The 14,823-nt window shown below is 44.8% G+C and overlaps 1 protein-coding gene across 1 annotated transcript in view; it reads right to left on the reverse strand.

The window, feature by feature from the left end:
- CPNE8 (copine 8) overlaps window positions 1–14,823 on the reverse strand; it is a 468,537-nt gene that overhangs the window by 315,406 nt on the left and 138,308 nt on the right. The window contains exon 3 of the mRNA XM_073573517.1: window positions 3,175–3,221. Within this exon, the coding sequence (XP_073429618.1) occupies window positions 3,175–3,221 (47 nt within the window). The remainder of the gene's footprint in view (window positions 1–3,174; window positions 3,222–14,823) is intronic.

The raw sequence follows: 14,823 nt of genomic DNA on the forward strand, positions 1-14,823 counted from the left end.
TTATCGCAAAATTAGAATATCATCAAAAAGTTAGTTTATTTCAGTTCTTCAATATAAAAAGTGAAACTTGTATATTACATAGAGTCATTACAAACAGATTTCAAGTGTTTATTTCTTTTAATGTTGATGATTATGGCTTACAGCCAGTGAAAACCCAAAAGTCAATATCTCAGTAAATTAGAATAATTAACAGAAACGCCTACAAAGGCTTCCTAGGCATTTAAAAAGGTATCTTAGTCTGTTTCAGTAGGCTCTACAATCATGGGGAAGACTGCTGAAATGACAGATGTTCAGAATTCATTGACACACTGCACAAGCAGGGTAAGCAACAAAAGGTCATTACTAACGAAGCTGGCTGTTCACAAAGTGCTGTATCCAAGCATATTAATGGAAAGATGAGTGAAAGGTGGTAGAAAACGGTGCACAAGCAAAATGGATAACCGCATAGATCGCTCTGCTTGTAATGACTCTATATAATATATGGATTTCTCTTTTTGAATTGAATAACTGAAGTAAATTAACTTTTTAATAATATTCTAATTTTATGAGAAGCACCTGTAGGTGACATCAACCCCTCAAATATGAACCTGGCTTGCCACCACAGGGCAAGTGGGAAGAGCCAGACAAAGCGCCAAAATTGGCGCATCTAACAGATGCGCCTTTTCTGGGGAATTTTTTAGGCTGGGGGGGAAATATCCATGGCCCCTTTTCAGCCTGAGAATACCAGCCCCCAGTTATCTGCTTTAACTTAGCAAGCTATCAAGAATAGAGGGGTCCCCACACTGTTTTTCTAAAATTATTCAAATAAACATAAAAAACAGCTTGATAACCAGCCTTGTTAAAGCTGACAGGTGTGGGTTGCAGTGTGCAGATGTCAGTTTTGACTGGCTGGTTAGCAAAAATACATGGGAAACCCACACCAATTTTTTTCATTTATTTATACTGCAGGTGGCAACTGATGAATACTCCCATCAACCGCCACCTGCTCTCACTGTTATCAGTTGAATACAACTCTCAACATTGATCAGCGCGAGCAGAGGCTAATGATATGAGCTTTCTTCAGCACCCGGCACCAGGGAACAGCGCGAACAGTACCACTGATTCCCAGGCACCGGTACGGGTCACACTGATTACATACGGATCATCCGTGTGTCATCAGTGTGCATATGTGCAGGACGTTTTGCGGCCAGTGCTGCTGATAAAAACGGACATGTCAGTGTATTTTGCTCACGGACACATGGTATATGGAAACACATTCACATGTGTGCAGACCCATTCACTTGAATGGGTCTACATGTGTAAGTGGCTGTGGTACGTGTGAAAACTGTCACCACACATTCCTAAAACACTGATGTGTGAAACAGCGCTAAGAGCTGTGTGTTATTTTCCAACACCTTTTGCAGCTTTCGTCTCAGGGCACTTTTACCTGTGCTCTACTCCTCTCCACCCAAATAGGTTGCCATGAGATGACAACTGAAGAGGTGTTTATAATGACACACAGCTCTGTTCTACTCTAAAGTAGGTGCAGAGATCACAGAGAGAGCAGGGCTGCGTATCATTAGCTGTCTTAAAGGAGAAAGAATACAATAAGCGTCTCTAGGAGCATGTTTGTTGTTCCCTTGCATGACGACTGCTTTTTGCGATAAGTCAAAAACAGTAACCGTACACAGGTGAATCTCCGTTAACGCCCACTTGGTGTAAGTGAAAATTGGAATGTGTTAATACTTCTCTGTTGTCTTTTTCAAGCAGAGGAAAAAGTACATACCCCCGACATGAATATCTGCTCGTACCCCCTTAGAGGAAGGAAAAATTAGAAACTAAACTTTACAAGGCAATATCTCTGCAACAGAAATGAAAAACTAAAAGAAAAAAAAGTTTACCGTATATACTCGAGTATAAGCCGAGATTTTCAGCCCATTTCTTTGGGCTGAAAGTCCCCCTCTCGGCTTATACACAAGTCATATACCTGGGGGTCAGCGGGGGAGGGGGCGTCACAGATCATACTCACCCGTCCTGTCACTCTCTGCAGCCCCCTCGCTTCTCCACTGTCTCCCTTCCTGCCTTCAGAGGTCATATGAATATGCACATATTCATGAGTGGTAATGAGCGGTATCACGTGACCGCTGAAGGCAGGAAGGGAGACAGTGGAGAAGCGAGGCTGCAGAGACGTTCCAGGACGGGTGAGTATAGTGATATTCACCTGTCTTCGTTCCCACGCTGCTCACCGCCGTCTGCTGCTTCCTGTGTCTGTGATGTTTAGCCAGCGGGGGGGCGCGGTGACGTGGTTAGTGCGCGCCGCACTCTCTGCTGGCTGAACAGTCACTGGCAGAGGACGCGCAGACAGTGGTGAGCAGCGATGGACCCCGGACAGGCGAATATCACAGGTGCCGGGTCCTGAGCAGGAGAGGTGAGTATGGCATTTTTTTTGCAGCAGCAGTATATGGGGGCATATTCCATGGGGCAGCATATGGGGGCATAATCTATGGGACAGCATATGGGGGCATATTCTATGGGGCAGCATATGGGGGCATAGACTGTGGGGCAGCATATGGGGCATAATCTATGGAGCAGCATATGGGGGCATATTCTATGGGGCATAATCTATGGAGCATCTTATGGAGGCATAACCTTTATGGAGCATTATATGGGGCATATTATTCTAGGGAGCATCTTATGGGCCATTATTAACCTTTGTGCAGCATTATATGGGGTGTATTTTGTATGGAGAATTATATGGGGCTCCTGATTCAATATGGATATTCAAAAACATTTAACCTACTGATGTCTCAATTAGTTTTACTTTTATTGGTATCTATTTTTATTTTTGAAATTTACCAGTAGCTGCTGCATTTTCCACCCTAGGCTTATACGCGAGTCAATAAGTTTTCCCAGTTTTTTGTGGCAAAATTAGGGGGTCGGCTTATGCACGAGTATATACGGTAATTTAGCTTTGCAGGCATTATTCCATGATGTAGCCAGTTTAACATGTTAAAAATTATGAAAAATCCCCTTTAAGCACGTTCTCACAAAACAGCATACTGCTTGTGCATGATCGTCATTTAAATACCTGTCTGATCATTTTTTCACAAATGCATTTTGAGTCACTGCACTTCTAAACTAGAAAAGGATGACAACATTATTGTTTCATTGTAAAGAGTAAAAGAAAAATCTTACCTCTCTCCATTCCTTGTTTCCAATACCTTGTGTATACAATACACATACTGCAACAGGATAAAAAAAAGAAAATAGTTTATTAACTTCAGTATATTATGGGACATGTAAATAGTAATATCTCCAAATCTCCTGTTTATAATAAAGATAATGCTAAAAATGCCCTGGAAATCCTGTAATATGATTTATTTCTCCCTGTAACATCAAATATTGCTAGGTAATACTGAATGGCAGCCCTGATGCTACAAATGGCCAGCGCTGATCTCACTTACAGTTATCTCTGGCTGTTATTCTGCTGATATACACGGGCATTACTTTTACATGTTCTTGCTGTAAGGTAATTTGTTTTCCTTACTTCATTCACATAGAACTACGGTAGGATGAAATCTAGTGAGTCACTACCTACCTCAGTTCTGGCCTAGAAAACTAGACTATCCTGTCAGCTGTAATTTGGCCTGCTGTGTGAGCTACAATAGTTGAGCACTGCGACAAATGTTTCCTTTTTTGAACATTGGAAATGTCAAGCTTTGCTTAAAGGTCACAGCTACGAAAATGTTTAATTGTACTGGTAGAACCCCTAAGAAAGTATGCCATACATTTAACACTTTACTTGAAATATCAGATCTGTATTTATACACTTAGATTATTGGAGCTTGTAAATACTTTGGGACAAGGGCAAAAGTCAGAATTCACTAAGTGGTTAAAATGCATTGACAACTGAAATTGATTTCACGTTACAAAGCTACAAGATTACAGCAACAACAAAAAACACTAGAAATACTAGAAAAAAAGCCATATTGTACTTCTAGTAAAAAAGTAAATATTCAACTTAAAGGGGTATTCTGATTTTAAAAAAATGATGCCATACTGCTATGGTATGTCATTGCTTTATGATTAAGAGAAAAACAAGAGAAAAGAGACCACTATATATAGCACACCACACTAGTAGTAGTATAAAAAGGAAAAACTTTATTGACAAAAAATGGGTTAAAATATAAGTAAAAACACTGAAATCCCATCCCTCATGCTGATGATATTGATCAACACTGCCCTTGACTTCATTGTTAGGGGGTATTTATGGCATTCTATAGGCTCTGTACTGGCTTATTTAATGCTGCCTTTTGGCTTTTTTCTACATGTGATCTCTTTGCCTGCTTATTTTGTATTACTAGTTGATATTTGACTCACATCTGCGTATTAAAACGTGTTTGTATTGTGGCCTATCGTAGTCTCTTTTGCTATTGTCAGTGCATGGTATGCCAAATGGATATGTATACCTGTCTAGGCAGTGTTTTTTGAGATCTATATCATCAGCATGGGGGATGGGATTTCAGTGTTTTTACTTATGTTTTAACCCATCTTTTGTCAATAACGTTTTTCGTTTTTTATACTACTACTAGTGTGGTGTGCCATATATAGTGGTCTCTTTTCTCTTGCTTTTCTGTCCATTTGATTGACCACTATCCTTGCACCCGTTTCTGTATGGTTGATAAATTGGTAGTGCGCTTGGTGCAGCTCTGTGTTTGCTTTATGATTAAGCTGGTAAGTCTGCTATAAGAATTTTCTACCATTGACCTGTATGTCTATGGCGGCGATACATATTGTGTATAATCATGGTAACCAACAACCTCCATGTAGTCTGGGCATGCAGTCATACTTCCATCTATCCATTACTTCTAGGATTCACATAAAAGTGAGAAGGACCGCAAGAAGGAACTGTCGCTTGTTACTACATAGATGCATACATAGGCACTGCAGCTACATGCCCAATACAGTAGGAAATTGATTTAGCTTCTATGTAAGATGCATTTTAGAACGATAACAAAAAAATGTCTATGAAGATGTATATAGCTTTTAACCACTTTATGTCCAAGGGTGGCTTCCATGTTAATGATCAGGCCAATTTTTACAATTCGGACACTGTCCCTTTATGAGGTAATAACTCTGGAACGCTTCCATGGTTCCCAGTGATTCTGACATAGTTTTCTCGTGACATATTGTACTTCATGATAGCGGTAAAAAAAATTTTGATATGACTTGTGTTTTTTTGTGAAAAAGAAAATTTGGTGAAAATTTAGCAATTTTCCAACTTTGAATTTTCATGCCCTTAAATCACAGAGCTCTGTCACACAAAATACTTAATAATTAACATTCCCCGCATGTTTACTTTACCATCAGCACAATTTTGGAACCAAAATTTATTTTTTTTTTAGTTAGGAAGTTATAAAAGTTAAAATTTAAACAGCGCTTTCTCATTTTTACACCACCATTTTTTGAGGGACCACATCACATTTGAAGTCACTTTGAGGGGTTTATATGATAGAAAATACCCAAAAGTGACACCATTCTAAAAACTGCACCCCTGATGGTGCTCAAAACCACATTCATGATGTTTATTAACCCTTCAGGTGGTTCATAGGATTTTTTTTTTTTTTTAACCCCTTACCTACAATTGACGTAATATTCCGTCCATGTGACCATGGACCTAATTACCATGGACGGAATATTACGTCATGCCCTTTAATGCGACATCGCGACTTAAGTCGCGGTGATCGCATTAAAATGCCGATGCCATCTTACCTCAGGATAGATGGCCTCGGCATCCCGGGCAGTCTCCGCCCTGGCCCGCCCCTCTCTGAGCTGTGATTGGCTGTTCAATTCAGAACAACCAATCACAGCAACTCTCTTTGTTTCAGCCAATCAGATTGGCTGAAACAACAGGAATCTAGGCTAGGATCGAGTACCGATGTACTCGATCCTAGGACCGGTGCCTGGCAACGCCAGGCACCGGAGAAAAGCCCCCAGATTGGCGCGATCGCCGATCTAATCGATCGCGCCAATCGCAGCGCACAGCGGCGCAGTATCGCCGCTGTGCCCTGCCGGTACCGGCCCGGATCGGTGCTGTAATAGCACCGATCCTAGGCCAGAGCCTAGGACAGGCCCAGTAGGGCCTGCAGGAAGTGGTTGGCGCGATCGATTAGATCGGCGATCGCGCCAGCCACAGGGCACAGCTGCGGTCACCATGTGACCGCTCTGTGCCCTGCTGATGACCTGGCCATGACCTGCCTAGGAATCGGAGCTGTGAGCTCCGATCCTAGGCAGTTACCATGGTCACCAGGCAGATCAGGGATTGGTGGGATCGATGTAATCATTCGATCCCACCAATGACAGGTCACAGCAGCGAAGTGACCGCTCTGTGACCTGCCCCCTGACCTGCCTCTGACCTGTCTAACCTGTCTGCAGGGGTCCTCACTCTAGCTGAGGATTCCTGCAGAGAGGTCGGACGCAGCAAGAGCTCCTGTGCTGGGTATTGTGGTGCCACAGCTTGTAGCATCACAATCCCTGCAGAAGAAAGAAGAAGAAAGAAAACTACAACTGTAAGTGCTAATTGATCCCTGATCCCCTGCCCAATCTATCTTCACCCCCCCACCTATCTTCATTCCCCCGTCCCCCCTTTTACCCCCCTCACCCCCCTTTTACCCCCTCCACCCCCCCTTTTGGCCCGCCTCCGTGTGCAGCCGCCAAGCGTTGATCGGTGACGCAGTTCACCGATCAACACTTGTGCTCGCTTTTTTTTACTCCGCACACACATCCCGTTTTTCATTTTTTTCTCCCCCCCTTGTGCCACCTAACTACAACCCTAACTGACCCCTGCCCAATCTTTCTTCATCCACCCCAATCCCCCCATCCCCCTTCCCCCTATTTTTACCCCCCTCCACCCCACTTTTGCGCCACCTCCGTGCGCAGCCACCGAGCGTTGATCGGTGACGCAGTTCACCGATCAACACTCGTGCTCGCCTTTTTTCCTTCGCACACACATCCCGTTTTTCATTTTTTTTCTCCCCCCCTTGTGCCACCTAACAACCCTAACTGACCCCTGCCCAATCTCTCTTCATCCACCCCAATCCCCCCATCCCCCACCCCCCTCCACCCCACTTTTGCGCCACCTGCCTGCCATTTTAAATTTTTTTCTCCCCTTTTTGTGCCACGTAACTACAACCCTAACTGTTGATCCCTGTCCGATCTCTATTCATCCACCCCAATCCTCCCAGCCCCCTCTTTTTACCCCCCTTTGTGCCGTTTCCGTGTGCACATTTAGCAGCCGCTGAATTTTGATAAGTGACGCAATTCACTTATAAAAGTTCGTGCCGACTGTTTTCCATTTTTCTTTTTCACCTCCCCCCCCCTTTGAGCCACCCCTGTGCACACATCCAGCAGCCACTGAATTTTGGTAAGTGACGCCGTTCACTTACCATATCTAGGTCCTGCTGTTTTAGACTTTTTTTTCCACATTTCCTTTTAGCTTTTTCTTACAGGATAGTGTGCACCAATCACTAGCCCCCCACCACATACACAGTTATAAATAAAGTACACCCAAGCACCATATTTACACAAAAAAATGTCCCGCCCATCACGTTCCTCCCAACAGCGCTATTCAATGGAGGAGGCATATTCTTACCTTGCCTCCGACACTGATAGCGAGGATGACGATCCGACTTTTCTTTATTTTTCGGATTCTTCATCCTCTTCTTCTTCCTCTTCCCCCTCCTCATCTTCCTCCTCGGGTCCTGCGGAACCGCCACGCAGACGCTCCAGGACAGAAGATGAGGCAGCGCCCACCATGCCCGCAGCTGATTCAGCAGACCCTGTGTGGACCTCGCCCCCCGAAAATTACGAGCCACTGATTCCTGATTTTGTGGCAGAATCAGGAATCAAGTTTGACACCACCGGCCTCACAGAAATTGACTTTTTCAAAGTCTTTTTCTCTGAGGATTTTGTTACCACATGGTGGAGCAAACTAATTTGTACGCTCGGCAATTTTTGGAGCAAAACCCGCTTTCATCCTATACTAACTGGTCTCCTGTGGACGCAGTTGAAATGACGAAGTTTTGGGGCCTGGTCCTCCACATGGGTATCCTGAAGAAGCCTGAAATTTCGCAATATTGGAGTGTTGATATTTTATACAACACTCCAGTATTCCGAATGGTCATGGCCCGGGCGCATTTTCAGGCCATCCTCAAGTTTCTGCATTATAACGATAATGCACAGTGTCTCGCACGAGATGACCCCAACTTTGACCGTCTGTTCAAAGTTCGGCCGGTCATCGAACACTTCAACAAAAAGTTTGCTGAAGTGTACGTGCTCCAAAGGAACATCTGCGTGGACGAGTCCTTGGTCCATTTTAAGGGCAGGCTCGGATTCCGTCAATACCTGCCCAGTAAGAGGGCCATGTACGGAATCAAACTCTATAAGCTGTGTGAGAGTACCTCAGGGTACACCCACAGGTTTAGAGTGTACGAAGGAAAGGACACCAGGATTGAACCCCCTGAGTGTCCTCCTGACCTGGGAGTGAGTGGGAAAATTGTGTGGGATTTGGTGCACCCACTGCTGGATAAAGGTTATCACCTCTACACTGATAACTTTTATACCAGTGTCCCACTCTACAAAGCCCTCTTTGCGCGAGGTACCGCAGCTTGCGGTACTGTCCGCAAAAATCAGAGAGGCCTCCCGAAGACGCTACTTGGGCAGATGCTCCGAAAAGGTGAGAGCAGGGCCCAATGTAGCGACCACCTGCTGGTGGTCAAGTACAAGGACAAGAGGGATGTCTTTCTCTTGACCACCATACACGGTGATGGCAGCGCCCTCAGCACTGTACGGGGTACCTCGGCACAGGTCAGCAAACCTGAATGTGTGCTGGGGTACAATAAAAACATGGGGGGCGTTGATCGCTCCGATCAATACCTCCAACCGTACAATGCTTTGAGAAAGGCCAAGGCGTGGTACAAAAAGCTGGTCGTGCACATCGTCCAATTGGCAATGCTCAACGCATTCCTATTGTCACAATGTGCATGCCCCAGCGATACGTCGTACCTTCAGTTTCAGGAGGTAGTGGTTAAGGCCCTGATGTTTGGCACTCTGGAAGGAGCGGGCCCCAGAACTTCCGGAACTGAAGGTGCTCGTATTGTACCAGGTCAGCATTTCCCGGGGGAGGTCCCGCAAACTGGAAAAAGAGGTAAATCGCAAAAAAGGTGCCGAGTGTGTTACAAAAACGGAATACGCAAGGACACCATTTATCAATGCGACACCTGCCCCGAAAAACCTGGCCTGTGTATGAAGGATTGCTTCAAATTGTACCACACCTCAATGCACTACTAAATTTCGTTACCGGAAACATTAGATTAGTTGGGGCACATCTAGATAAGTTCCTTGGGGGTCTAGTTTCCAAATCAATGTCACTTGTGGGTTTTTTTTACTGTTTAGGCACATCAGGGGCTCTGCAAATGGAAAATGACGCCCACAGACCATTCCATCTAAGTCTGCATTTCAAAACGTCACTCCCTTCCGACCCTGCCGTGTGCCTAAACAGTTTTTTCCCACATATGGGGTACCAGCGTACTCAGGACAAATTGGACAACAACTTTTGGGGTCCAATTTCTCCTCTTACGCTTGGGAAAATTGAAAATTGGGGACTAAACGATCATTTTTGTGGGCACAAAATAGGATTTTTTATTTTCACGCCTGGGCAGTATAAACTTTAGTGAAACACTTGGGGGTTCAAAGTTCTCACCACATATCTAGATAAGTTCCTTAGGGGGTCTAGTTTCCAAAATGGGGTCACTTGTGGGGGGTTTCTACTGTTTAACCACATCAGGGGCTCTGCAAATGGAACATGACGCCCGCAGACCATTCCATCAAAGTCTGCATTCCAAAGCGTCACTTCTTCCCTTCTGAGCACCGACGTGTGCCCAAACAGTAGTTTTCCCCCACATATGGGGCACCAGCGTACTCAGGACAAATTGGACAACAACTTTTGGGGTCCAATTTCTCCTGTTACGCTTGGGAAAATTAAAAATTGGGGACTAAACGATCATTTTTGTGGGCACAAAATAGGATTTATTATTTTCACGCCTGGGCAGTATAAACTTTAGTGAAACACTTGGGGGTTCAAAGTTCTCACCACATATCTAGTTAAGTTCCTTAGGGGGTCTAGTTTCCAAAATGGGGTCACTTGTGGGGGGTTTCCACTGTTTGAGCACATTGGGGGCTCGTCAAACGCAACATGGCGTCCAATCTCAATTCCAGCCAATTTTAGGTTGAAAAAGTCAAGCGGCGCTGCTTCCCTTCCGAGCCCTGCCGTGCGCCCAATCAGTGGTCCCCCCCACATACAGAGTATCAGCGTACTCAGGACAAATTGGACAACAACTTTTGACGTCCAATTTCTCCTTCTACCTTTGGGAAAATAAAAAATTGGGGACTAAACGATCATGATTGTGGAAAAAATATGATTTTTTATTTTCACGCCCGGGCGTTATAAACTCCTGTAAAGCCCTAGGGGGTTCAAGGTGCTCACCACACATCTAGATAAGTTCCTTAGGGGGTCTAGTTTCCAAAATGGGGTCACTTGTGGGGGGTTTACACTGTTTGGGCACATTGGGGGCTCGTCAAACGCAACATGGCGTCCAATCTCAATTCCAGCCAATTTTAGGTTGAAAAAGTCAAGCGGCGCTGCTTCCCTTCCGAGCCCTGCCGTGCGCCCAAACAGTGGTCCCCCCCACATATAGAGTATCAGCGTACTCAGGACAAATTGGACAACAACTTTTGGGGTCCAATTTCTCCTGCTACCTTTGGGAAAATAAAAAATTGGGGACTAAACGATCATGTTTGTGGAAAAAATATGATTTTTTATTTTCACGCCCGGGCGTTATAAACTCCTGTGAAGCCCCTGGGGGTTCAAGGTGCTCACCACACATCTAGATAAGTTCCTTAGGGGGTCTAGTTTCCAAAATGGGGTCACTTGTGGGGGGTTTCCACTGTTTGGGCACATTAGGGGCTCGTCAAACGCAACATGGCGTCCAATCTCAATTCCAGCCAATTTTAGGTTGAAAAAGTCAAGCGGCGCTGCTTCCCTTCCGAGCCCTGCCGTGCGCCCAAACAGTGGTCCCCCCCACATATAGAGTATCAGCATACTCAGGACAAATTGGACAACAACTTTTGGGGTCCAATTTCTCCTGCTACCTTTGGGAAAATAAAAAATTGGGGACTAAACGATCATGTTTGTGGAAAAAATATGATTTTTTATTTTCACGCCCGGGCGTTATAAACTCCTGTGAAGCCCCAGGGGGTTCAAGGTGCTCACCACACATCTAGATAAGTTCCTTAGGGGGTCTAGTTTCCAAAATGGGGTCACTTGTGGGGGGTTTCCACTGTTTGGGCACATTAGGGGCTCGTCAAACGCAACATGGCGTCCAATCTCAATTCCAGCCAATTTTAGGTTGAAAAAGTCAAGCGGCGCTGCTTCCCTTCCGAGCCCTGCCGTGCGCCCAAACAGTGGTCCCCCCCACATATAGAGTATCAGCGTACTCAGGACAAATTGGACAACAACTTTTGGGGTCCAATTTCTCCTGCTACCTTTGGGAAAATAAAAAATTGGGGACTAAACGATCACGTTTGTGGAAAAAATATGATTTTTTATTTTCACGCCCGGGCGTTATAAACTCCTGTGAAGCCCCTGGGGGTTCAAGGTGCTCACCACACATCTAGATAAGTTCCTTAGGGGGTCTAGTTTCCAAAATGGGGTCACTTGTGGGGGGTTTCCACTGTTTGGGCACATTAGGGGCTCGTCAAACGCAACATGGCGTCCAATCTCAATTCCAGCCAATTTTAGGTTGAAAAAGTCAAGCGGCGCTGCTTCCCTTCCGAGCCCTGCCGTGCGCCCAAACAGTGGTCCCCCCCACATATAGAGTATCAGCATACTCAGGACAAATTGGACAACAACTTTTGGGGTCCAATTTCTCCTGCTACCTTTGGGAAAATAAAAAATTGGGGACTAAACGATCATGTTTGTGGAAAAAATATGATTTTTTATTTTCACGCCCGGGCGTTATAAACTCCTGTGAAGCCCCAGGGGGTTCAAGGTGCTCACCACACATCTAGATAAGTTCCTTAGGGGGTCTAGTTTCCAAAATGGGGTCACTTGTGGGGGGTTTCCACTATTTGGGCACATTAGGGGCTCGTCAAACGCAACATGGCGTCCAATCTCAATTCCAGCCAATTTTAGGTTGAAAAAGTCAAGCGGCGCTGCTTCCCTTCCGAGCCCTGCCGTGCGCCCAAACAGTGGTCCCCCCCACATATAGAGTATCAGCGTACTCAGGACAAATTGGACAACAACTTTTGGGGTCCAATTTCTCCTGCTACCTTTGGGAAAATAAAAAATTGGGGACTAAACGATCATTTTTGTGGAAAAAATATGATTTTTTATTTTCACGCCCGGGCATTATAAACTCCTGTGAAGCCCCAGGGGGTTCAAGGTGCTCACCACACATCTAGATAAGTTCCTTAGGGGGTCTAGTTTCCAAAATGGGGTCACTTGTGGGGGGTTTCCACTGTTTGGGCACATTGGGGGCTCGTCAAACGCAACATGGTGTCCAATCTCAATTCCAGCCAATTTTAGGTTGAAAAAGTCAAGCGGCGCTGCTTCCCTTCCGAGCCCTGCCGTGCGCCCAAACAGTGGTCCCCCCCACATATAGAGTATCAGCGTACTCAGGACAAATTGGACAACAACTTTTGGGGTCCAATTTCTCCTGCTACCTTTGGGAAAATAAAAAATTGGGGACTAAACGATCATGTTTGTGGAAAAAATATGATTTTTTATTTTCACGCCCGGGCGTTATAAACTCCTGTGAAGCCCCAGGGGGTTCAAGGTGCTCGCCACACATCTAGATAAGTTCCTTAGGGGGTCTAGTTTCCAAAATGGGGTCACTTGTGGGGGGTTTCCACTGTTTGGGCACATTGGGGGCTCGTCAAATGCAACATGGCGTCCAATCTCAATTCCAACCAATTTTAGGTTGAAAAAGTCAAACGGCGCTGCTTCTCTTCCGAGCCCTGCCGTGCGCCCAAACAGTGGTCCCCCCCCCACATATAGGGCATCAGCGTACTCAGGACAAATTGGACAACAACTTTTGGGGTCCAATTTCTCCTGTTACCCTTGGGAAAATTAAAAAATTGTTGCTAACAGATCATTTTTGTGACTAAAAAATTAATTATGTAATTTTTTTCCTTCCATGTTGCTTCTGCTCCTGTGAAGCACTTGAATGGTAAATAATCTTCTAGAATGTAGTTTTGAGTAGCTTGAGGGGTTCAGTTTTTAGAATGGTGTCACTTTTGGGTATTTTCTGCCATATAGACCCCTCAAAGTGACTTCAAATGTGAGGTGGTCCCTAAAAAAAATGGTTTTGTAAATTTTGTTGTAAAAATGAGAAATCGCTGGTCAACTTTTAACCCTTATAACTTCCTAACAAAAAAAAATGTTGTTTCCAAATTTGTGCTGATGTAAAGTAGACATGTGGGAAATGTTATTTATTAACTATTTTCTGTCATGTAACTCTCTGGTTTAAGGTAATAAAAATTCAAACTTTGAAAATCGCAAAATATTCTAAATTTTCGCCATATTTCCGTTTTTTTCATAAATAAACGCAAGTTATAGCGAAGAAATTTTATCACTAAAGTGAAGTACAATATGTCACGAGAAAACAATGTCAGAACCGCCTAGATCCGTTGAAGCGTTCCAGAGTTATGACCTCATAAAGGGACAGTGGTCAGAATTGTAAAAATTGGCTCGGTAGTTAACGTGCAAACCACCCTTGGTAGTGAAGGGGTTAAATGAACATTTAACTTTTTTCACAAAAAAATTACTTCAGATCCAATTTTTTTTATATTTTCCCAAGAGTAACAGGAGAAATTGGACCTCAAAAGTTGTTGTCCAATTTGTCCTGAGTACGCCGATACCCCATATGTGGGGGTAAGTCACCGAATGGGCGCACAGCAGAGCTCGGAAGGGAAGGAGCACAGCTTGCCTTTTTCAACGCAGAATTGGTTGGTACTGAGATCGGACACCATGTCACGTTTGGAGAGAGAGCCCCTGATGTGCCTAAACAGTAGAAACGTCCCAATTCTAGCTCCAACCCTAACCCTAATCCCAGCCCTAACCATAACTCTAACCACAAAGCTAACCCTAAAACACCCTTAACCCAAACCCGAATCCCAACCCTAACTTTAGCCCCAACCCAAACGGGAAAATGGAAATGAATACATTTTTTTATCTTATTAGTTTTCACTAACTAAGGGGGTGATAAAGGGGAGTTTGATTTACTATTTTTTTTTATTTTGATCACTGTGATAGGGTCTATCACAGTGATCAAAATGAACCAATAGGAAAAAATCTCCCATTGTTGCTGGGTGCCGGCTGGCAGATCTCGGCAGGCGCACTGCACACGCGCCCGCCATTTTCTTCCAGAAAAAGAAGCCGGCGACTGGGGGACTTCAAGGGGGGACTGCAGGGACAACGGAGGTACCGGGGGGGTGATCGGGGGACCCCAATTCTCTCTCCTCTGATGTGATTGCAGAGAGAAATTAAATGGAAAAAAAAAAAAAATCGGACTTTTTTTGCGGTCGCCGTTATACCGTTAATAATGGTGATCCCAACAACGGAGTGGGTAAAAGCTGACCCGAACCGTGTTCTCTGGGGTCTCGGCTACCCCGGCAACCGAGGCCCCGGAGAAATTCTGGCGCTGAAAGGCGCTATAACCTTAAACCTCAGCGTCGTTAGAAAGCGGCGCTGCGGTTTAAGTACCCTTAACTGCCGCAGTTAAAAGG

This window comes from Dendrobates tinctorius, unplaced genomic scaffold, assembly GCF_039654945.1.
Source record: "Dendrobates tinctorius isolate UK_male_01 unplaced genomic scaffold, ASM3965494v1 ptg000035l, whole genome shotgun sequence".
Taxonomy (NCBI): domain Eukaryota; kingdom Metazoa; phylum Chordata; class Amphibia; order Anura; family Dendrobatidae; genus Dendrobates; species Dendrobates tinctorius.